The 26,588-nt window shown below is 37.1% G+C and overlaps 1 protein-coding gene across 1 annotated transcript in view; it reads left to right on the top strand.

The window, feature by feature from the left end:
* The window catches only part of SLC35F1 (solute carrier family 35 member F1), a 254,928-nt gene that overhangs the window by 195,081 nt on the left and 33,259 nt on the right, over positions 1-26,588 (top strand). The window contains exon 3 of the mRNA XM_063310704.1: positions 7,363-7,490. Coding sequence (XP_063166774.1) covers positions 7,363-7,490 — 128 coding nt within the window. The remainder of the gene's footprint in view (positions 1-7,362; positions 7,491-26,588) is intronic.

Genomic DNA, 26,588 nt, shown 5'->3' with positions numbered 1-26,588 from the left:
ATTTTCTAGCCTTTTTGCAAGAATTGCTACTATATGTCACAATAGTTTGGAGCTGCTTGATTATAATTGTTGCAAACTTCTTCAACATCAATTGTTCATCCTGTAGTTTCCCATACCTCCTTCCAGGTACTTATGTAGCAAAACTTTTATACCTCCCAGATCATCTCCCCACATAGGAGAATTCTCACTCCAGCAGTCCAAATTTTCTGCTGAGTTCTTTGGCTTATGTGTATTATTGTCCCCACAGGGCTAAAGGCAGTTTGAAATTTTAGAATACTCTGCTTTCCTTCCAACTCCCTCACTGAGAGACAAATTTCCCCCTACTGTGTCCTGAGACTCTGAGATTTTCCTTAACCAATGCATTTTCTTATTTTATGTACTAATGTCATAATTTTAGCCTGTACTCCATTATGCTGGCTTTTAATTTTTAAGGAAGCAGAATTAACTTCCACAATGTCAGAACAATGCCTCTGCTTCAAAAGAGAACCTACAACAGATGTGGCACCACAGCAGTAAAAACTTTTCCTGGCTCTTTAATTGGATTGCCTCCATATAAACCAGCTGTAAAATTGGCAGATGGTTGGAAATTTTAATCGAAAAGTGTGTCAGAAGTGTTTGCAGAAACCTGGTGATAAACTGAGGGGTGGGGGAGGTATTATCAGAGCTCCTTGTTTTTTTAAAAAAAGTTTGATAAAATTAGAATGTGAACATGGAGGATGGCAAAACCATGCAGAGGGAGTGCCAATGAAGAATGTCCTCATAGCTGCCTGCTAGCATCTACAGAGTTGAAGGAACCATGACAGCTGCTGCAAAGGGTGCATCTCAGTCTGTGTAAGGAATGCTGAGTGGGAGGGTGCTTGGGAAAGACCAAGAGCAGGCAGGCTCAAGCACTGCTACCTGATAGCATGAATCACTCTTGTCTCTCTTGACTAACTCAATTCCAGAGGAACAGCAGGAAAGAGAAACCAAGATAAACAGGTTGTCTCTTTTTCAGCACCACCAAGATCTCATCCTCCTTTTCACTGTCTGTGGCTGGAGATCCCCTTGTTTATAACTTAGTATCACACTTCTGGTTCAGACCATTTTGGAATGATAAACACTTCACAATTATCCTTATTTTTATTTTTTTAAAAAACTAGGGTATTTCTAAAACGAAGAGCCTGTCTTTGCATCCCTATCATATGTAAACTCCCAAAGTTACATCCATTGTAGCCAAGATTTATTTGCATACATCTGGATGCCACCTACTTCAGCTTACATTCAAAAAATAAAACTACAAAAACAATAAAAATAGGTCAGACCAGAACACCAAACTTCAACTAATCATACCCTCTCTGAGGTGCAGCCATCTCAACTTAAATAGCATCTTAACAGTCCTTACTGGGCAAGCTATTCCGGAGTGTTTCGGCTGCTTCTAAACTAGTGAACAATTCTGAATTGCCCTATGTAATTGCAGTAATTTAAATGCAGAAAGGTAAGGTCACGGATGACTGTCATAGCCTCCTGGTCTGGGAGACTCCACAACTGGTACACTAGTGAAAACTAATATCAATCTGATATCCCAAGTGGCAAGACAAATATGAAAACATGTAATGAGAACATCTATTCTCATGGCCACATGAAGGTCTTCAGGCTTCACAAGTCAGTCTTCCAAACTCTGCATTCCATCAGTAGTTCCACTCCAGGTTACTGATAAAAATCTGTCTTTCTTACCCTCCAGTAAAGCGAAGGAGGCAAACCTTACCCAAGTTACGGATAGAGAATGTCTGGATGCAAATGTTCCTCCTCATGACTTGCTAAGCAAAAATACCCATAACCTAGCCATTTTTGGCTTTGGACCCAACCTATAATGGAATTCAGACCATTGACAAATTTCATTTAAAGTAATACAGATCCCAATAGTATTCTCTACTTCTCTATAATGTATTAGTGGATTAATCCATTTCTGCTTCCTTGAATTGCATTTTTAACATAGTTGTTAATCTATCTTTTCAGTTAGGAAATGTCAGTGTTGTGGCTGTGCAGAATATTTATGTTTTTATTTGCCTTCTTCATCTTACTGTTTTGAATTTTAAAAGTAAACAAATAACTAAAAGATTAATACTACAAGGAATGTGAACCCTTCCTCCTCCTCTTCCTCCTCCCAATTTTTACACAATGCACTTAGATCAAGATTCCCTCTTTTGTAACAAAAAGTTTTCTTTAGTTTATTATCTGTTGAAAGAACAAAGAGGAGGGTGCTGTTCTCCAGTTCTCACATAACTCTGTAGCCACTGTACTGGGAAATCCAGCAAGATAACTCCTAAATTTAACATTTCCTAAGTTGAGAATCGCATTCTTTAAAGCCAAATTCAATATTCTCCCATCTGCACTACTCCAAGGCAGATACAACGAAGTCCCCATAGCTGAGCGTATCCGCCCATGCGGTAAAGAGGAAGTAGAAACCATTTTACTGCTACACTGTAAATTTTATAGGGATATCAGGTCAATTTACATTTTGCCCCCAATAGAAAAACTCCCTGGGTATCCAGATAATTTTTACGTGAACTATCTACTTCAGGATTTAAAACCTTACATTGTGTGTACAGTTACCAAATTCTGTGTTGCTGCAGTGAAAGTAAGACAAATCCAGACAAAGAAATAACTCCCTATTTTAAAAAGTACTTTTAAATTTGAACTTTGTTAATTGATAAATTGTCAGGAGATATATATTTTTACTTTCATTTTATAATTTCTTACCGTATAATTTCTAATGTTTTAGGCTCACCCCATAAGGTAACAAATGTATTAATAAAGTAATGGCAGAGTGAATGCTGTATCATTATGTGATATATTTTGTTAGTTTGTAGTTTATTATTGTATTTCTTGATTGTACTTTTTTTTCTTTTAAATTTTGCTGGTCATTGACCAAATAAATATATATCTGAGGTACTGGGGAATCAAGGGATCAGTTCTCTGGCAGATCATGGGGACTCCGTGCGGAAGGAGAAATTGGAGAAAAATATCATCCCATCCCTTTTCCCAGTGCTTTGGAATTTCACTGAGTATAAGCTTCGATCCAGTCCTCTGAAAACAGAGTTTCAGGTCAACCTGGTTTGATTCAAAGCTATGTGTAAATATTACATGTTCATTACATTAATTAAACTGCATGTTAATCTGCCCTTAAGCGTCTCTCCTCCTGCAAAAAAAGAAGATGGGCATTGAATCTAAAATATTGTGGGTCAAATCTCAGGCATGTTTTTGTTGGAGATTAGAATATTCTGGGTGTGTAGGTGAACAATCCTGAGACTGGGAATTTGCCCTGAGCAGTAATTGGTGCAGAGGTTTTATAACAGACAGGAGAATTATTCTCATAAAACATATTATAGGGATAGGCATCCTACCAGAGGAGAGTCCGAGAGCATGTTCTCTGTGCGTGCATAGCTGGGAAATAAGGCAGAAGTAAAGGACCTCAGATTGTTATCAGAGAGGAGACACCAAATAAATCCTTAACTCTTTATCTGCATCCCACAGTCCCTTTGTTGTCAGTAGGTCACTAGGCGCTGAACAATCAGTGCCATTAGATATGCGCTTCCAACAGGTGTATGTATTGCAACCATGTATTTGGGTACTTAACATAATAACTCTTGAGGATATATTTTGAAATTACTTTGTTTTTAAAAGGCTGCTCCCTCTTGAAGCTCTACATATGCTCTACTTAACACAGATTGATTTATTGCTGGGCAGCCAAGCCTAGGATTAGCCTTTGTATTCTCAAATCAACATAAAATGCCTGATCGTATATTTTGAATCTACTACATATATCACTATGCAAAGAAAAAGCATTTTTATGGCCATTCTCATTTAGAATATAAAGCTTAAAGGAAGTATATCGGGATGTAGAAAAATGGAGTGGCTTATCCAATATCAATTCTCAAATTATCCACAGAGTTCTGTCTAGATGAAGTGCATAATCCATGGTGTAGCTGCTGTTATTTCTCTTCTTCTTCCTAATAAGGGCAATTTTTTTTAAATTTCTAAATCTCAATATAGTTAGAAGGCCAGGATATAATCAGGATGGAACCCTTACACTGCTAATGGAAGCATGTTTAGATATATTAGTTAATGGAAAAAAAAAGTGAACAAATGGCCCTTGAATCATACATTTGCTTCCAACAAACCAAGCTGTAAAAGGGCAAAAAATCAGGGTGTTTTTGTTACAGGGGTGGCCTATACATTTATGGCAATGCTTGTGTAAAATTGTATACATGCATACACATATATAAGAAACATTGTTTGTTTTTTTAACCTTTTGTTTTTTGGGGGGGTTTCCCCCTCTCTTTCTATTGTTTTCTTTTTCCCTTTTATATTCTTTTTAAATATATAAATAAGGGTTAGAGTGGCTTATAATTCTTGAAAATAAAATGCAATATATAATGAAAATTGTGAAGGGCAAGTCCTGGCTTCTAAGAGACAGTTACACTGACCTAAAACTTACTACACATTTTTAAGATACACACACCTGAGTCCCCCAAACCTATAATTCAGGATTCACCACAACCTTATCATCACCAATCATTAGCTTTGTTACCCATCTGTAATACAGGCTGCCTTAAAAATATGGACAATTCAGGGTGTGTACCTGAAGAGATGACAACTAATAAGCATCATTCTTAATTATTGCATTTAATTCACATTTCCTAAGAAGAAAGCCAATGCAGATTAAGAATTTCATTTGTAGCAATAATTTATTGCATGTATTGCAACTCTGATGAATTCCTGCCAGATAAATAAATCAGTAAAACAAGTAGGAAGCTTAATACCAAAAGTTGGATGCAAATTCATTATTTTTAAGTGGATGTCATAAGGCTATTTAACCACTGGGAAGCAGTGAATTTAATCGGTTGCCCTTGTTCAGTCAATCTTAGAAAGTAGAAATAGAGGGTCGGATGATTGACAGGATGCTTTCTCAATGGCACTGGCCAATATTTCCAGCTTTACATGAAATGGATTCTTGAGAAAGCTGAGCTGCCAATTATGCACACATGCAAAGATTATCTTCAGTCTGTGCGCATAACCTTTTTCTAAGCAAGCCCCAAAAATTTCACATGAGGAAACATAGCATCAGGCCCTTAAAATGTGTCAACAATAGAAACATTATGATATCATCATCTCTTTTCCTTTATTCTGATGTCTGGGTAAAGTTATTATGCAGTTGCATCTTAGATCTTCTACATAAGAAAGAAAAGAATCCAAAATCCATGGTTAGATAATACCCTTAACAAATAAGTGTAAACATTTTCAAATTCTTCAGAATCTGTCAGGCAAGGTGGGGGAAAAAACAGAGAGGTAAAGAGGGAAGCAAGCAAACAAATCTAAAATTAGACCAGGTATTTTACCCATAAGAATGATAGATATACTCAAAATGGCAATTACAGACTGAGGACATTAGTCATAGTGGTGGTTGCCAATACCTGAAAATGCATTCTAAGAAAAATGAAGTAATGGCTGAAACTCAACCTTAAAAACAAAGATTGGCTGACTTTCAAATCTGCCTCTATGCAAATAATAATTGGAAATGAATCAGTGCACGTAGGCATGGCTTCTTGTTCTTTCCCACCTCCAGATCCACAAAGCCTACTTATATTCAAAATGTATTCATATAGCATCTCTTCCCACACCCATAAGTGGAAATCAAATCAAGCATATGATGGACTGATTTCCTCCCCAATTATGATAAGCATGGAATGTCTGTGCATTGACTAATCCTACTACTTCATTCTAGCACAAAGTGTAGAGCAATAGTGAATGGATGGAGAAATAGAAAACAAACCTGTTGTTTTTATCTCTCTCTTTCTGTCTTTCTCAGATTTGCCACTTTTTATTATTTGTCATGGAAAATCTCAAATTCTCAATATTATGCCAATAGGGTTTTGTTGTACAGGGCCATTGTTGCTTGCAGGCAAGTGAATTCATACAAGTCGGGACCCAGAAATAATTTATATTTATGAAGTAGGGCAAAGCACATGGAGGCTGGAGAAGGCAATCCAATTGTCCATTTGAAGGGCATAGAATTAGAGGTGGAGGAGGGCCATTGGTTTACTTACAGTATGTGCAATTGACAGGAAGATTTATAATTTTGTAAACGAGAAAACTCAGTTTGGATCTGGGTACTAATGATGAGCATGTTATTGCTAAGATGTACAAACTTTTATTGAAAACGAGTATGGAAGATGATTGTGTTAAAGCTTGTATGATTAAATGGGCAAAGAATTTTGGATACAATATCATACTAGATCAGTGGGAAAACATGTGGAGCAAAGACCTGAAATTCACATTGAATTATAACTTGAAGGAGAATTCTAATAAGATGATGCATCATTGGCACTTAACTCCTGATAAACTGTTGAAGATGTATAAGGGAATGTCAAATACATCTTGGAAATGTTCTCAAGGCAAAGGTACTTTTTACCATCTTTGGTGGACTTGTAAGAAACTGTTAGGATCAAATATGTACCTTAATTCAAAGGATTCTTAAGGTGAATGTACAATTCAAGCCAAAAGTTTTTCTTTTAGGCTTGATGGATAAACAGTTTGAAAGAAAATTTGGGATTTTGTTTTTATATATGATAACAGCAGCAAGACTTCTGTATGCACAAAGGTGGAAGGACTTACAAATTCCTACTGTGGAAGATTGGATGGTGAAATTAATGGAATTGGCAGAGATGGTGAAACTGACTACATTGATTAAAGAAAATAATTTGCAAAACTTTGTTTCTACTTGGAAAATACTTTCGGATGGTTTTTGCTTTTTTTGTTTGAAACTGAAAAAAATGTTTTGATTTTAGGACTTGATGATTAGAAATGTATAAGAATATAGAAATAATATGTACCTTAGTTAAAAATAGAGTAAGAGGTTAATGTAGTTTTATGTTTTTATCTGGACTGAAGATGATTGGAAGTCACTCTTTTTTCTATGTCTCTTTTTCTGCACTTTTAAGTTTGTTATTTTCATTTCTTTCTTCAGTTTCTTTATTTATATGTTATACTTTGAAATTTAATAAAGTTTCTTTAAAAAAAAAGTATTAGAGGTGGAAGAGGGAAGAACAGTATCTGTTGCCTCCCTCACAGCTTAATTTTCCACCACATTTGGACATGCATCCATTTCATCACTATTCCAGCTGGAAGACTGTATAAGAAAAGAGATGTTTTAGGCTTAACCTATTATATTTACATGTATATGAAAGAACTAGCATATCCCCATATCATTGGTGATACTTCATAGGAAATTCTGTAGCATTTTCTTGGAGGATATTGCTATTCATATAATTCTGATTTTTTTTAAAAAAAATCTCTTCCCCATTCCTCCCTGTTCCAATGCAGGTGAAGAAAATTTATTGGCAATCTTGAAACGAAGATGGTGGAAGTACATGATCCTTGGAATAATAGATATAGAAGCGAATTACCTGGTAGTTAAAGCTTATCAGTATACCACTTTTACTAGTGTACAGGTAAGATTTTCTACTAGTTTATTTTCTTTCCTCTCCGCTCATTTAATTAGAATATCAAAGGAAGGTGGATTGAACTTCACAGTAATAGATCCATACTTTCCTTCCTGAAACTGCCATCCTATTTCCTCCATATGTTGATTCAAAAGAGAGAACGGGTCTTACATTTATGCAAGGCATGCTACGCATAAATATGATAATTACAGATATAGGGCTGTGGGCACATAAAGCCCATTCTCACCTTTGCTCATTATGCTGGCAAAGATGAAGCTAGGAGCTTCAAATAAGTTAAAGAGATAAGCAGTAATAATCCTGTTCACCCTTCTATGTTGTTGTTGTTTATTCGTTTAGTCGCTTCCGATTCTTCGTGACTTCATGGACCAGCCCACGCCAGAGCTTCCTGTCGGTCGTCAACACCCCCACCTCCCCCAGGGACGAGTCCGTCACCTCTAGAATATCATCCATCCACCTTGCCCTTGGTCGGCCCCTCTTCCTTTTGCTCTCCACTCTCCCTAGCATCAACATCTTCTCCAGGGTGTCCTGTCTTCTCATTATGTGGCCAAAGTATTTCAGTTTGGCCTTTCATATCATTCCCTCAAGTGAGCAGTCTGGCTTTATTTCCTGGAGCATGGACTGGTTTGATCTTCTTGCAGTCCAAGGCACTCTCAGGATTTTCCTCCAACACCACAGTTCAAAAGCATCTATCTTCCTTCTCTGAGCCTTCCTTATGGTCCAGCTCTTGCAGCCATATGTCACTATGGGGAACATCATTGCTTTAACTATGCGGACCTTTGTTGTCAGTGTGATGTCTCTGCTCTTGACTATTTTATCGAGATTTGTCATTGCTCTTCTCCCAAGGATTAAGCATCTTCACCCTTCTATACAAGGATTAAAAACATGTTAAGAAATGTGAAAAGCAGGCTACTATCTCATCCCCCATATCCAATTCCATGTAGAACTAAGAGTCAGTACTGGAAGCTAAATTCGTGGTAGATACTATTCTTCAGAAATCAAAGACTTCATACGCATGACAACTAGTAAGAAGTTATACAGCAAGGAAACAGATGGATAAGTATCTTACAAGCCAGAAACTGTAAAATAAGATACTCCATCACTGTGATAAAGCCTTCAGATGATGAAATTATCAATTTTCTCTAACGAGCCTAAACTCACAGGTCCCTTCTGGCAGAACTGCTTGGGTGGCATACATCAAAGGAAGCCTTTGTGTGATGAGTTTTACCCAATACACATCACCCTTCAACCATTTTCTTCCTTTTGCATTGTAGTATTGGGTCTTGGTGCCAAGGAGTATTAAATCATAGTTCTGATGGTTTCATAATTATTTTTCTCATCTTAAACCTAAAGGTTTAAGCATGCTGTAGGTATGTACCTGTGTATTCTTGTTTGTTTGTTCAACTCAATCAACCAAACCAGTCTTATGCACTCCATGTGATAATGTTACCAAAGGTCCACAAATTTTAGCTGGCTTTGGTAGATAAGCCAAAATTTGTGGTCACATGGACTCTGCCTTTCCTCTTTGGTGGAATTCTATGAAGTTTATTCAGAAATATGTCCCACTGTGTTGAATGGGACTTACTCACAGATAGGTGTGCAGATGATTGCAATTGGAGCACCTTTCTTGCCATGCCTCTATTAGAGGTCAGGTCTAGTGTTCCGCTCCCTTTCCTAGGTTCAAAATATATGTGAGAATGGAGATTTCTTTTGCTGGTGGTCAAATGAAGTCTCTGAGACTGTCTGATGTTCTCATATCCCAAAACTGTGCAGGTGATGCCATCGCTTACCTCATCCCAGAATACAGTGATGAGCAGTAGAGAAAAGTTCCACTTTAATTGGAAAGTTGCCTTTTTGTGCAATTTTTTAAAAAATAATGGTGTAGTTTCTCTAAAGAAGTGGTCTAAATGGTTATCCCACATTTGCAAATTGGGCCATTTTCGTTCATGCCATCTTTTCATCCTTGAAAAAAAAAAAAGGTGAAGTCCCCTGTGCAAGCACCGAGTCACGTCTGACCTTTTGGGGGGACGCTGCTTTCATGATGTTTTCTTGGCAGATTATAGCGGGGTGGTTTGCCATTGCCTTCCCCGGTTATCACCTTCCCCAGCAAGCTGGGGAGTCCTTTTACTAACTTTGGAAGGATGGAAGGCTGAATCGACCTGAGCCGGCTACCCGAGAATCCAGCTTCCGCTGGGATTGAACCTGGGTCGTGGGGAGAGTTTTGGTTGCAATACTGCCACCTACCACTCTGAGCCACACAAGGCTCTCCTTGTCATCCTTACAAGTATTAAGAAATATAAGTTTCATCCTTATAAGTAGAAATATAGACCTTCATGTAAAAACATAATTTTATGTAGAGATGGCAATAGCTGTTTGGTTGCAGAAACAGTCCTATGTCTAGCACATTAATTTTCTGTAAGATCATGCATTGGAGTACACTTTCATACAGAGAAAATTTCCCTGCGTGTATGAATAGGCAGCTAGATCTGTGAAATGAATAAATGCATTGCACTTGCTATATATTTTAACTGTTAACAACTAATGATTACTTGAAAAGTCATGGGCAATATTATAATAATAAGGGATACATGAACCATTTCAGTGGATAATTAGATTTACCTTATATATCCTTTATCACTTAAAGTATCTGCTTCATGATGCAAAACTTGAATACTGTACAAATATGTTAAGTTTGCAGTCCTTTCAAGAAACATTTCACTCTTTTTCTCATTTTAATCTTTCACACATGTTGTAGCATTCTAGTGGCTGTGCATTTCCTTATTGTTTGACCCAGTCATCCAAACCAGTCTGATTGCAGAAGCCAATAATTGTTGAAATAAATGTGATGGAATGCCATGCACTTTTTTGTTTTTCATTTGAAACAGCTCTAAGCCTTCTAAAGGATATGTAATAAACTCTAAGGATGCTTTGTGGATATATTATTTTAAATCAGATGCTGCAAAGAATAATATTGTGGTGTTTCAGTTTATACAGCCCAAGCATGTACAAGCCCAAGCATGCAGAAAGAACTCAACTACATATACTGTACAATTTACCTTTGTCTAGTAGGTAATTGCTTCATTTGGGAAGGTGAGATTCTGTGGTGAGATTATTATTGGAAAAAGTACCCTTTCTTAGTTCTCTCATCCTGATGAATTTCTGAATCATCTCTAATATTTTAATTTGGACTGGGTACTGGTATGTGTGATGACTTCTCCACTCTAAGTAGGTTGGGTTGCTTTTATCCTTAAAGGAAAGGATAATCTAGATATGTTTCAGTCTGGCTTTAGACCTGGTTTTGAGACCTTGATGGCTTTGGCTGCCTCAATAAATGAACTTATCCAAGAATTCGATAGGGAGAACTTTTCTCTATTGATTCTGTTGGACCTGATTAATAGCTCTTAACGATGGTGCCCTTCTAAACCAAGTTATGGGGATGCAATTGAGGGGATGGGGACTTAATTTTTTAGGAATAATTTTTTTTGGAAAGTGGTGCTGAGAGACTTAATTTAGTCTTTAGATGACGGTGTTCTTCAGAATTCTATTTCTTCTTTTCCATGATGTTTAACATCTATGTGTTAAATATCACTTGAGGTCTGAGATTTTAGTGTAACAAATATGAGATAATATTCAACTACATCTCTCCATTCAATTCAAGGGAGGTTGTCTAAATCATTGCCTGGGTGTTGAATTAGTTGGGTCATAACAAACTGAAATTTAATCCAGTCAAGAAAGAAGTATCCTCAGTAAGGCTGAAGTAGGAATTGAAGCTGTGTGCAGTGGTATATTACTTACCTTGAAGACATAAGTTCATAATTTAGATAACTTCTAAAACCTGGCATTAATCTTGGATGCTTGCTAAGAATTATTTGCCCAGCTGATAATGATGTGCCATCTATATTCATTGGAAATGATCAATGAAAGTCTAGCAATGTAACAAATACCTTATTAATATCACATTGGATTATGACAATGTTGTTTAAATTGGACAGCCTTTGAAGACTATGTTGAAACTACTTGTGGTCCAGGCTGCAATAGAATAATGCTATTCTGGGCCTGTTCTTCAAATGGCTATTCTGCTTCCTATTTATGAGTATAGTTCAACATGACTGTGAATGTTAAAGTCCAGAATGGCTTAGAATATAGCTAAATGTACATGTCACTAACTTACATTTCCCTTCAGCTCATGAAGGTAGCTATCCCAAACAAGAGAATGCTATTGAAATAACCTCTACAGGCACACTTATATGTCCCATCACCCCAGAGTTAATTGGAACTAAGGAGGTTCCTACTTCACTAATGATGAAGTAAATTTGGAAGAAATGTTTCTCTTTAAAAAAGCATTTAGTATGAGATTTTAACTTGCTTTTAAAAATCTGTCTCTGGGTTATTGTTTTTCTTTTAAATACTTTGTTATGTTCCGTTACTGTTTTAGTATTTTAGTATTTTGACATTTAATGTTTTATATTGAACCCAATGGTTTTAATCATTTGGGTTTTCAGAAATATGCGATTATTTTTCATATAACCTACCTTGAAGTTCTAAGAAAAAAGGCAGAATATAAATATTTTAATCTCTCTGTTCCCCCCAGCCCAGCCCAAATCTTAAGTGGACAGCATCAAGCTACTTGAAGAGAATAAATGTTAAAAATGGGGAAAAAATGAAATGATTAAATACAATTTAAAAAAACTTTACACTTTACATGTTTGTCAATTTCAAATTTCACAAACACAGGAGTTATAGCTTTATGCTTATACCACTTTATACCACTCAGAGGGAGTGGTAGTTGATTATAATTCTCTGTTGAGTGTACATATGGTCACTAACCTACATTTCCCTTCAGCTCATGAATTACTTTCCTAGTTTCATGCCAATGAGAAATCTATATGTCTGTCTCCAGATAATTACAATGGAAAATTTACTGAGTGCCTTCATCTATATTACATCCCTGTTTTAAAGCTCCATATTCTCAAAAAAGTAGTGATATAAACAAAATTTAAGATATTTTGGTTTTGAAACAAAATAAAGAGATGAGAAGAATAATCTAGTCGGCATGGAAACATGCTGAATTTACAAACATAATCTTCTGCCAGTAATGAGATATCTCCCCATCTTTTGATGGCTTTATTATTTAATTGGTAAATGGAAAACTCCGTTTGTTTTTCTTTGTTTAAATTACTGCTCTGTGGTGATAAATTATGGGTTCAGATTTGAGAAGACAGAGAAAACAAGGATCAGTCCCCCATCTGAGAGGGAACTGAAAAAGAGGCAAAACTAAATTTATTCTTGACTCATACCAAGTAGTAGCAAAGAAAATAACACAGAAAGTTATGTACAGTTGCTTGTACTCTAAAAACTATTTCCCATGATTTGCAGTCTTATAGAAGGACTGAATTTACACAGATAAAAACTGCAGTAGATGAGGTAAGATAGATAATTTTGGAGATGAAGCACAGATTTGTTTTTCTTTAGATCAGAAAGTGGCAGAGTTAAAAACCTGAGGGATTTATTCTCATGAAGCAAGAAATCTGTCTGTAGGGTCTATTTTGGAGAAATTATGACTTGCTTACAACTGAGCAAGAACAGTGTATAGCAGACTTTATGAAGAAATGTATACATGTAATTTTCCCCATTGCAACTGGAATAGAAGTTGGACATTAATCATATATTCCATTTCAGTTTTGTTCAGAAACCATTTTCAGTTCAATTCAATTATGAGATTTTTAAGATCTAGAGTACTGGTTCGTATCTTGTATTTATCTTAGCAAGCAGGCTCATTGGAATGGAATACAAAGATGATCATTTTTCTAGATTTGCTTCCATGAACAGTTTACAAGGGCAAGCTACTCAATAATGCTAATTTGGCAGCAAAACAAAAGAGGATTAAACTTTTGAGGGGGGAGGGGAAGGGGAGAGAAAGTATTCCTGGTTTCTAATTCCTTCATTAATCCATCTGGCCCTGGAGACTTGAATTCATTTAAATTAACAAAGTTCTCTCTTACCCTCTCCTTGTCTGCTTAAGCTGCATTTCTCTCCTTCCCCCAGTGGCTTAACTGTGACCAGTTAGGATGTCCTTTGCCTTCTGAGGGACAGATGAAAAATAGGAGTTAAGAAGTTCTACCCTCTCATCATTGGCCCTTACCATTTTATCACTTTTCTCCTTGCAATGGGCCTACACTCTCTTTGGCTTTCCTTTTATTTCTAACATACCCAAAGAACCATCTCTCCAAAATCATATGGAGCTTTACCTTTTCAGACAAAGTCATTACAGTTTCAGAGACTACCTTGTGGGAAAGACCATCCAGATGTTTTACATAAGTAAAACTTCTTTTTAGTTGGACTGCTGATCAGATAATTATGACTGGACATTTTAATCATGTTTCAGTTCTTTAGATAGATTGTAGTGCTGTTCCAGCTAAATTTAATTCTCATGCATGTAAAATGCTACAGGATTATATGTTGGAGTTTAATTTAGGGCCAAATGATGACTCTTAAATCCCTAACAGCAAGAATAATACTTTTTTTTCAACTTTACATGCCGGCTTAATTTATTAGTATCTTGAGCCTTAGTTGAGTAGATAGGGCCTACTGTAACATCCAATTGTGCTCCAGTAACTTGATCAATTATTATAAGAAAAGTCATTCTGTTGTTTCAACTTTGTACTTAAATAATTCTATTAAAGGATGGTGTTTTTATAGAACAGATGAAACAAGATTTTAAAGAATCATTTGTTCAATAAATACACTACAAACTTAATAGTTGTTTGGAATGCTTTTTAAGTACATATTTGTGATTATATTACTGCATATAATTCATGGGAAAAAATAATAAAAAATACCTAAACAAAAACATGTGAGAAAGAATGTTAGGGAACATTTTTTTGGAAAACTTTATTAAAGCATTTTAAAAATATACATAAAAACTAAAAAGACTGAAATGAAGACGCCTACAAAGAAAAAGAAACAGAACTAAAAAGGTGTGAAAAAACACAAAACAAACTACTACAAAGTGACTTCCGACTTTCTACAACAATCAATATCAATCCCTTACTCCAATTCGTATTACAGTAAACATTATCTCTATAAAGCATTTCAATTCTCATCGTTACATTCCCTTCTAAAACAAAGTTACCCACCCAGTTAAAGAAAAACACATAAAACCCTTCAATCATAATTTGGAACCTCATACAGTAACAAACACTGGCCTTCTTCGCTATAGTTTGCTCCTGTCTGCCAACTAAACTAACATGAACCAAAAATATAAGAATTATCCAAACAGCATAAGCATTTATCTAAACCCTTAAAAAACCATCCTGATAACCACATTTAAGCAATAACCTAGCCATTTACCAAAAATGTAGGAATTCTCAGAACAGCATAACTATTCATCCCAACCTTGAAGAAACCATCCTGATAAACACATTTAGACAATTATCCCACTTCAGAGTAAACCAAGGCATTTACATGTCTCCCTATTATGTACAGAGCTTTCTTCTTGTCAATTTCAAATTCTACAACCTGCTTTAAAAAGCCCAAATATTTGTCCAAAATCTTCCAGCCTCTGGAGTTTAATTCCCTTTCTTGATCATGGTGTGGTGGCAACACTGCCTTCTTATCTTCAGCTTTCCACAACTCAATTTTCCTTTGACTATTTAAACGTAAGTCACCAATTCTCATCTTTTTCTCTGGAGAAACCACTTTACTCTTAAGGTAGTCTTCAGCCTTACCAGTTTCTCTTGATTCTTGTGACAAATTTGGACTCCACAAATTCTGAGAAATGCTCTAAGACTTGAAGAACAGCATTGTAGAGATCTTTAAATATCAAATTAATGTCCTCCATATTTCTTAACAGTAAGATAGATTATGGCGCCCTCTGATGCCTCAGGAAGGTAAAGTCATTAACACTGTAACTGAACACTCTCTCCAGCCTTTTTATCTCCAGTGTGACCAATCAGGAAAATGAAAAGTAAAAACAAACAGCATTCCCATGAGAAAGTGAAAGCAAACAGATCAGAACTCCAGTCCGCAGATTCAAAGAAGAGGAGAAAGTTTTATATTCCTCGAAAATCACTTTAATAAAAAAGCAATAAAAAACCCCAAAATTCTTTAAATCTCAATTTAACAAATTATATATAAAAAGCCAAATTACCAAGTTAATAATTTTCAAAAATAATGAGAGTCACCAAGAGATTCCGCATTTCTTTGTTGTAGAAAGCCTCTCTTTGATAAAATTCAAACAAAAACCCCTTAGTGCTATAGAAATGGGATGGGCAGCTTTAGGATCCATTTTGGCTTCAGAGTGGCTTGGGAAGAAGATGACTGCCCCACCACCCAGCTGGTCACTTACCAGTTGATTGCAAAACGCTGCGACCAGCCATCTGGAGAACACATGGGGTGATTCCTGGGGTTCTCCTCCATCTGGACAACACTTCTGGGCTCCAAGGAAGCCTGCCTGAGCCCAAGAAAAAAGCCACTCTGACAGGTCAGTCCACAGACAGTGGAAAAAACCAGCTCAAGCTGCCATTGTTCCCACTGGAAGTCCAGAACATTCGGAAACATTTGAGTGAATATTCAATTATATAAAATGGTTATGTCTGTTAAATTGGATCTTAAAAGTAAAGGTAAAGGTTTCCCTTGACGTAAAGTCCAGTCATGTCCGACTCTAGGGGGCGGTGCTCATCTTCGTTTCTAAGCCTTAGAGCCAGCGTTGTCATAGACACTTCCGGGTCATGTGGCCAGCATGACGACACGGAACGCCGTTACCTTCCCGCCAAAGCGGTACCTATTGATCTACTCACATTTGCATGTTTTCGAACTGCTAGGTGAGCAGGAGCTGGGACGAGCAACGGGAGCTCACCCCGCCATGCGGTTTCGAACCGCCGACCTTCCGATCAGATACTGTGAGTGGGGGGAAAGACCTGATAAATTATTGTCTTCTCAAATACAGCAGCAACAACGAAGTAATATCCTGTCTACTATAAAGGATGCCTAGGACTTTGAATCTGTGTTTCTGTTTGTGTGAAACACACACATTCTTCATGAGTCAAAAGTTAGGAAGGAATTAATAATTTTTAAAATAATATATCTCTTCTGAAGATAATACATGACCAAACCTTTTATCTAACTGTACCATTATCTCTTCAGGATATACTATTAAATCTATGAAAACAGGAAAATGTCCAGTTCTTATACCTGTCTGTTGAGTGATGTAAGATGTATTTTCTTGATATGCTCCTAATTTGTTGGAGATTTATAACTATGTTTTTAAAAATATCTTTTCCAGATCTAATTGTTTTGAGAGTTGGTAGAGTTTCTCCTGATCATGCAAACTATTTCTTTATTATATGTTGATGCCAAAATGCTGTGCAAACTGGTTTTATAAAAGGGCAACAAGCCTGTGGTATTATTAAATTAAAATAGTAATTTAAGATGTAGATTCAGAAAAAAAAAATCAGAAAAAAAATGATATTGAACAATGTGGTGTAATGGAACTTTTTGGAGGGGATTTCAATTAAACATGGATTTTTTAAAATATTAATCTGAATGCAGCTATTGAAATCTATAAATATTGAGTTTAGAGCTGGTTTTGATTTTTTTGTAAATTTCTTTGAATAATTATCTCATATAAAATATCCTAGTTTCTAGTTGTAAATATTTTGAAAAGTTTATCTCAGATTAATGTTGATATGAGTAAATAGTTAGAATTTTGAATTAAGGTTCTGGAGAAAGAAAAATGTTATAAAAATGAATATCACTTTAAGATTATTATATGTACTTAAACAGTTTCTCATATTAATATCTTTAAGGCATTTCAAGATTTTCCTATGTATTACATAAGTTTCTATGTGTAATGATTGCCTTATCCCAACAGACTCAGTCTCACCAGGGTTAGTGAATAAAACTGATTTATTGAAAGGATAGTATGCATATATGAAGAAAGCTGAGAATAAGCAAAAGCGCGCCAAATACAAACTAAAAACCCTCGCCTCTAACCCGATCCCGCCCCTCACCCCAGCATTGCAACCACCCCCTCCCGGGTGTTGGCACGCGTCACACATCGGCCTGGGAAAGCAACCTTGAATACATGTCATAACCCAAACACACATTCCTTCAGGGCAGGACAGAGATAACACCCTGGCAGGGCTGAAATTCCCCACCCCGCAGATGATAGACACGGATCAGAAACATGACATGCGAAACGTTACGATGTATGCAAACCATTGGAACGATGAACATGACACTATGTATATGTATTTTTTTCTTTTTTGTATATTAATGTGTATCTTTTTTTCCCCTTTTTTGTACATTATGTACAGTATGTTTTGTATTATTTTTTCTTTTTTCTTAGTTGTATTTTTCTTTTTTTCATTTTGCATATTAACAGAATTAATGTAAAAATTAACTATTTTTAAAGAATTATTTTAATATTTTAAAATTAATTTTTTTAAAGAATTATAATTGGACAGGATCATGCCTGTGTGGCATCTCTTAACCCATCAAACCCAACACTCCCCATGGTTTATGGAGGAGCTGAGGGTTTTGAAGAGAATTAAGAGACGTCTGGAGCGCCACTGGAGGAAGACAAAGACCAAATCCAACTGAACACAAGCTAGAGCTGCTGTTAAGGCCTACCTTGTGGCGGTAAAAGTGGCAAAACGCCAATATTTTTCCATTCTTATTGCATCCATGGAATGCCACCCAGCAACCCTGTTTAAGATCACCCAATCCCTTTTGGGGAAAGGGGGGGTTGGAAATCCACCTACAGGGCTGTGCTGAGGAGTTTTCTGGGCATCTGCAAGATAAAATCACTCGGATCCAGTCCACATTGGACTCCAAGCATGAGACAGGGTTGGTGGAGATGCCCAGGGAATGTACTTACCCAGTTATCTGGTAACAGTTTGATCCTGTTGGGCCCAAGGAAGTGGACAGGATCCTCGGACTGTAAATGCCACCACCTGTCAATTAGATCCATGTCCCTCCTGGCTGGTGAAGGCAGCCCGGGAGGTGATATGTGGTTAGGTCCAGACAATGGTAAACACATCTCTGAGAGAGGGGACATTTCTGGTGGCCTTTAAGTGTGTGCCTCCTCCTCAAGAAACCATCACTGGACCCTACTACCCTGGACAACTTTCGTCCAGTCTTCCACCTCCCCTTTCTGGGGAGGGTGGTTGAGAAAATGGTGGCATTGCTACTCCAGAGGATCCTGGATGAAGCGGATTATCTGGATCCCTTTCAGTCAGGTTTCAGGCCCAGTTATGGTTGCACTTATGGATGATCTCTGGTGGGAGCAGGATGGAGGCAGTGCATCCATCCTCGTTCTTCTTGACCTCTCAGTGGCTTTCAATACCATCAACCATGGTATCCTTTTGGGGCAGCTCAGGGCGTGGGGGTGGGCAGTGTAGTTCTGTGCTGGTTTACCTGCTTCCTCCAAGGCTGGTCCCAATTTGTGTTGATAGGGAGCAAAAGATCTGGCCCGCAGCCCCTACTTTGTGGTGTGCCGCAGGGCTCAGTACTCTCTCCGCTCCTTTTTAACATCTACATGAAACCGCTGGGTGAGATCATCCATTACCACGGGATGAGGTATCATCAGTACACTGATGATACTCAATTATATATCTCCATCCCAGGTGAAGTAAGTGATGCCGTGGCCACCCTCTCCAGGTGCCTGTGGGCTGTGGGGGCCTGGATGGGGAACAACAGGCTTCAGCTGAACCCTGGTAAGATGGAGTAGCTGTGGATTAATGGCTCCTTGGTATCCAGGAAATTGTCATCTTTGGTCTTGGATGGGGTCGCACTGCCCCAGACAGACCCAGTACGTAATCTGGGGGTCCTCCTGGACTCACGACTCCTGCTCAAAGAGCAGGTGGCAGTCGTGGCCAGGAGGGCCTTTGCTCAACTTTGGGTTGTGTGCCAGTTATGTCCTTTCCTGGACTGAGAGGCCCTTCGAAAGGTCACTCATGCCCTGGTCATCTCTCATATAGACTACTGTAATGTGCTTTACATGGGGCTACCCTTGAAGAATATTCAGAAGCTACAACTAGTCCAGAATGCAGCCGTGCGGGCAATTTTAGGTGCCCCAAGGTCGGCACATGTAACACCTTTGCTATGCAAGCTGCACTGGCTCCCAGTTTGCTTCTGGGTCCAATTCAAGGTGTTGGTCATCACCTTTAAAGCCCTACATGGCATGGGGCCAGTTTACCTGAGGGACCGTCTCATCCCCATCACATCAGCCCGTCCCACCCGGTCATGCAGAGAGGGCATGTTACAGACCCCACCTGTAAAAGAGTTCCATCTGGTGGGGTCTTGGAAGTGAGCCTTCTCTGCAGTAGCTCCCACCCTTTGGAACATCCTTTCCCCAAAGGTGAGACAAGCCCCCTCGCTCCTGAACTTTCATAAGGAACTAAAAACCTGGTTTTGTCATCAGCCATGGAGCAGGAAGGGGAATAGTCATTCGTGGGGTTGGGTAGCACCCTAGAAGGGCCTTTTATACTCACAGACTGAGATACAACCTTAGCCATTGGGATTTTATACATATTATATTTTATTGTCTATTTATATTTATATATTTATATTCATTGCAGTTATACATTGAATTTTAAATTTTGTTTTGTTGTAAACCACCCAGAGTCTCTCCTTATGGGGGGAGATGGGCGGTGATAAAAATTTGATAACTAAATAAATAAATAAATAAAATTATTATTCTACTTCCATGATTTGTGAAAAAAATCAGGAGGAGGTCTGTTAGCACTATTTCCAGCTAACTTTTTTTTTTAAAGACACAAACTTTTGTGAGGCTCAGCTCACTGCATCAGATGCATCAAATTGGTAGACTGATGTAAGATTTAAATTGCGGTGAGGGAAGGGAAGAAAAGGAGGGGAAGATAGGTTGGTTATGCAGATGCAGATTACATCAGAAACAGCTAATAACTACCTTGTCAATTGTCAATTATAATGTGTTAAATCCCATTGGGTTTGTTGAGCCTTTCTGAGATTGCCTGAAACCTTTTGATGTCTGTGAATTCAACCCTCATCCAGTGATAGAGTTAAAATCCTGTTTTTCCAAAACAGTTTGGCTTAGAGTATCTCCAGATTTCTGCCCATTAAGGGTAAGAAAACGGTCAACTTTTCCTTTCCTACCCTGTTTTCTACGTTTTTTGCCAGGGAAAGGGGTTCAGCAACTTGAGGCCTACAAACCTTTCTTTTGTTGATTCTGACCACAACTGTCAAAAGGAAGAACCATTGTTTCTGTTGTTCTGAATGTGGGATACACATAAAAATGGTAGGGTAAGCCCTAAAGTAAGCTTTATATCATTTAAAAAGGCATTCCTGGCTCTATTCACATGTTTGTAAAATGTTCCCACCTGCATTGCATCATCTTCTCCTCCCTGATACCCTCACCTTCACACACACATACAAAAGTGTTACCCTCAGCCACCAAATGTTGTCCTCATCTGTTTTATAAGAAACTTTGTCCCATTGAACCAATGTGAATGAAATAATTAACTATATCAGCATCATAGATAAATCCACAACGGGAAGAGTATCAGGGACTGGATCCATAACTCCTCCTGTTGCATTCTCTAGTCAAAGCTTAGGATTCTCTGGGTTCACAAAGCAGATCATAACCCTTGAAGGCTGACAAGGGAAAGTGGTTCAAGGGGACCCCTGTACTGCATTTTCTCCACTGAGATCAGAGGACATTGCTCTTTCTTTGAGAGGGAAAACTGGGTATTTCTATAGCCCTTGGGATACACTTCTAAGGACTGTTGGACTTCAGTGTTACTCACTTTTTATTCTTTTTATTTAAATGTCTTTCCACACTTGCAGACTCAAAAGATTTGTCAGGATTGTTTATGACTCGGTTGAATGATGACTTTTATTTATTTCATTTACTGTCAGGGACCAAAAGTCAGAAAGACGAATTGATTTAACAGCCAAGGGAGAAACTTTTTAAACAGTGCTGTCTTTATTTATTTATATAGTTTATATAGTATCTTTCTCCCCACAGGTCATTCAACTTGGCTAACAATAAAAAGTACTTTGGTTTTATAAAAGCAGTTAAAATCACTATGACTGCTCTCAATAGGATCATTAAAAGCAGATTTGACTTTTGATATTAGTTAGGGTAAATTCCCAGGTCACACCAAAATAGTTTTCTCTCTATTATGACAATTCTAAAATATTAATTCTACTTTACCACCTTAATCTCTTGTTACATGGGCAACAATAAGTATAAAGCATCTTATCCCAGTGAGATGCCTTGTTTTGCTGTCTAAAATCATGTCCTGCCACTGATCCAATTTTTTCCAGAAGGTATCTGAATAATTTCCCAACCAATCCTTAGAAAATATTATGTTTTAGAAATCCTTTAAAGCAGAAGATTTATACTAAGATATAGCAGAGCAAATATGGGAACGTATTTTGGGTATAGAAATATGAAAAAAACAGATACATTGGTCCTCCAATATATCCATAGATATCTTCCTTCCTTCTTTGCCTGTCCCCCCTCCCCTTTTAATTTTGTGACCAGTCATTTTAGAATTGGGCAAGCACCCCCCCTCATCAAAGCGACCCACAGTTTCCATGATATACTCTTAAATTCCAAATATCTACTGTCCAAAAGGTAGCATATATGAATCCTAATTTTCCCTGAAATGTAATTCATATCTGGTTTGTACCATTTCAGAAGAGAGGCAATCGTTTACCTGTTACAGCCATTCCTGGGGATGGCTAGCCCCCTAGAATGGCCCTTTATACTCATGGAATGATACAGAATCTCTAGCCATCTGGATTTTATCACATTTTATGTTTATTGTCTATTTAAATTTATATTTATGTTATTTATAATTGTATTGAATTTTATACTTTGTGTTTATTGTAAACTACCTAGAGTCCCTCCTTTTGGGGGGAGATGGACGGTGGTAAAATGTGATAAATAAATAAATAAATAAATTGTTTACCTGTTTGGTTGTCTGTCCCGAAGATCGACAGATAAATGTATATGTCAGAAAAATGAATCTAGTCTTCTCTTTTCCTTTTACACTTCCATATGGTGTAGAAGGTCTTTTCTTTAGAGAGAGAAACATTTGGTGATATGAGCGTCAGTCCATTCACAATCTCAGCTGGAATCTCTCAGAAACAGAAATAGCAATGCCTAAGTCAGTGTTTCTCAACCTTGGCAACTTTAAGATGTGTGGACTTCAGCTCCCAGAATTCCCCAGCTAGCTAACTCAGGTGTGCAGGAGAAAAAGGAAATGGCATGGTAAACTTCCAGCATTTCATGCCCCTCCTGTCCACCAACAGAGGCCCATAGCACCAATTAATTGCCTTATGAGCAGGAAAGGAAGCTATTGTTATATCCAGCTTTTTCCATACATACTATTTAGTGACCTTTTGTTGTTCTTACAAATTATATATATAATCTGTCTTCATCTACTTTTTAGGATTAAGACAGAAATGTCATAATCCAACCGGTAAGCAAGCGCTATGAAATTAAAAACTCCGGGAACATCTGTCCTCCAATCCGGTAGACTGTTGGAGATTTGGTGTGTTCTCATATACTTCAGAGAAAATAGCTGCTTAAGTATACATCGACATTTTAGTGGCTTCTAAGAGAGATGGAAGAACGTATAAACTAGATGCTGCACTACATTTTAATTAGTCAGTTCTCTGATATTCCAGGAATAAGCTTTTGCATATGCTTGCTATTTTCCACATGCCTGTGTGCTATTTCCAAATTTATTTCTACTGCTGTTGGGTGGATTCAAACAACATTCAGTGGGAGTAACTCAAGAGATGTGCTTTACGTATGGTTAGAAATCTTGCTTTTCACTTGGACAAAATTCTTTCTCCCACACATATCTCACAAGATATTCAGATCTTTCTTCCTACTGTGTATATGAACCATTTTCTGGCTTTTCAGTTTCTTGGTATTAAGTAGATGTCTGCATTCTACATTATGTATTCTGTATTCCTCGTCACTGGATTTCTTTTTAAAATGTCATGCATTATGCATTGCTTTTTTTCAGTTAGATTTTCTTATGCGTTGTACTGAGCAGCATTTACTGGGCATGTTCTACCATTGCCAGTGGGCTGAGTTTTAAATGACAGTTTTTTCAAAGTGAATGTGTGGATTCTTCATTCCAACTGATGCACTGAAATAACCTTTCAGCAGTCCCAGGAAAGTTAATTTCTTCACATATTTATGCCCTTTATGAAGCTGCTTGGGGAAAAAAATGGTAGCCTGTATGTTTGGCTTTTCTCCCAATCAATACTTGACAAATGTCTCAGCTCATTTTTGCCCTGCTGTGTTATAAAACGCTATAACCAGCATTTTTTAATTCTAATGCCAACCAGACCTGACATTATATACCCATTTTTATTTTTTATTTTAAAATTCTTGAAAACAGATCCCAATTCTTGTGAATGTCATTAACAACTATGTGAGTCAATATTGGTTGTCCCTTTGTGCCATGATTTCAGGATACCATAGCATTAATCCCCATCAGTGCTGTGTATAAATTAATTTGTGAATGGAAAGCAGCATCCCTCCAAATCTAGGTTTGAATCCCTATGTGTCTAACACTGTCAATACAGAAGTATGGTATTGCGTGGACATTCCCCAAGCTTGAGTAACATCCACTGAGTCCGAAAACAGGCTCTAGGCACACAAGACTTAATTCTTTTCTTATGATGGGTTTATCCTCTATCCTGTGTTGCTTTGAGGAATAGACAGTGTTGTCTTCAATGTTGACTGCTTGCACAGTCATGGGGTAGGGTTGGTTTCCATCATTGTCTGCACTAGATTTCAGAACAGGCTCAGGTGGCCTCTTTTTCTTTCTGCTTAGGAAGAAGACAAGCTGGAATTGAAATTTCCCATACTTGCTTTTGATTTCCCAGATCAAAACAATGAGCCTGCTATGCAATAGTGAATTAGGTGTTTTTGGTAGAGTAGGCAGGACCCCTGATCAGAGGTTGACCAATCTGTCTTTCATATGTTTACAATCTTGAGTTCTTTCCCTTTTAGTGCAATTTTGGGTAATTTCTCATAAAAATACAATCTGAATATGTTTCTTATCTAGATGCACAAGAGAATCATGCTGTATCGACCTCTTCTGTAGTAAATGATGGGAATTTTGTCAGTAGAAAACAGATGCCAACATTACTTGTTAGACACATAGGGATTCAAACCTAGATTCTCAAGAGTTAATTATTCAATGTCCTAGGTAAATAAATATGCCAGTTTAGTTTTCTCACACATTCATTTTAAAAATTCAAATTATTTCTATCCTTTCTTATTAAAGCACACACAAACTCATGAATTTAAAATTTTACTCATCTCAGATTACAAATTAAACCACTGTTTCTCAACCTTGGTAACTTTTAAGATGTGTGGACTGGCTGGCTAGGGAATTCTGGGAGTTGAAGTCCACATGTCTTAAAGTGGCCAAGGTTGAGAAACACTGATCTAAACTCTTGTTGTAAAATAAGTTTCCTTCAGGTTGTTTTCACTATTCTCTTTGTTCCCATTGTCATTCATTCCTTTACTTGGTGTTGTGTGCATCTTAGTCTCCCCATGCTTCCTGTCCCTTGCTCTGCCTTCCTTTTCCCTGTCCTGTTTTATACAGGGAAAGGGAACCACAGACACAGAAAAAGTCTGCGCAGATACGTATTGCTGAATTTATAAGGCATAAGGATGAGATGGTAGCTCGACATACTATTATTCTTCCAGACAAGAAAGTGGTACTACCTGAGAGTTTAAGCAGTTGACACCACTGACCTCTTGTGGGGAGAAATATGGAGTTCTGAATAATAGTTTCACTTATAAACTCAACTAGGGATTTGAAGAGAAAGAAACTTGAAATTTCAAGAAAAAGATAGAGCATAATATCATCAACAACAACATATTTATGTTTCAGTTTTTCTTCCAAGCTCAACTAGAAATGTCAAGAAAAAGATAGAGCATAATAATATTAACAACAATAAAATATTTATGTTTCAGTTTTCCTTGTAACTATGATAATATGAAAAGTGAGATTGAACCTCACACTTTCTCCAAATGTTGAGATGGGAGGGATAAATCTTGCAGTTGTTCTCATGTTGAGTTTCCAAGAGCAGACAAGGGCCCCACCCTCTTTTCTAAAAATACAAATAACACTGGATTGCCCTAGGGAGGAGTGAAAGCTTCCCCATGAGACTATGTAGGTACATTATTCAGAGGAGCTAAATAGTCCTACTTGGGCAACAGTTAATCTGCATTCAGAAAAATATCCATGGAAAGGACCCACAAGGGATAGCAACTAGAACTGCCAGACCACTAAATAACGCTTTGGTTCTATTAAATAACTGGATGTGGATGCTGCTAATAAGATTGAAAGCAGCCATAATGTTTTTATTTTATTTTTACTTTTATTTTCCATTTAATCATTATATATTTTGAAAGAATATAAGAAATAAATGATACAAATAGAAGAAGCAGGTATAAGTAGAGAAATATGGATGAATAAACAACAGTTCTGAAATATCATAAAGCCAATATATTGCAATGCATCATTAGAAGTTTATGATATTATAAGATATTTTAGATCCATTTTCTAATCAAAACCCACATGTCCCTCTAGAGCTTCAATCTAAAAATGCTTGGCTAACACAGTTCAAATAATTTAAAAGACTGTAAATAGTAAACAATACATTAAATCGATACTGCAAATTATACATCAGATTAAGATATGAACCCTAAAACTCAAATTTTGGATGTGGCGTAATTCCATGTATAAGACTGCAGTCCAAGAATGGTTTCCATTAGAATTAAATTCTACATCAGTTTTAATATTTTTTAAAATATTAAGTTATTCTAGACATTGAGACATATTCCAACAATTTAATTATCCATTCTTCCAAGGAAGAATGGATAATTCCAATTTTATTGGAAAGATCTTTTCCAATAAAAGCATCATAACGTTTTTATAGAGATAAAAGAAGTATTATATGGAGATAATCAATGCAGATCTATTATACCTGACAATTATTCTGAGTTTGCTGGGTTGATTCCATTTTTCAAATATTCATTTGCTGTTGTTGTTATGGCCC

Source organism: Candoia aspera, chromosome 1, assembly GCF_035149785.1.
Source record: "Candoia aspera isolate rCanAsp1 chromosome 1, rCanAsp1.hap2, whole genome shotgun sequence".
Classification (NCBI taxonomy): Eukaryota; Metazoa; Chordata; class Lepidosauria; order Squamata; family Boidae; genus Candoia; species Candoia aspera.
This window is presented reverse-complemented; position numbering and strand designations above follow the sequence as displayed.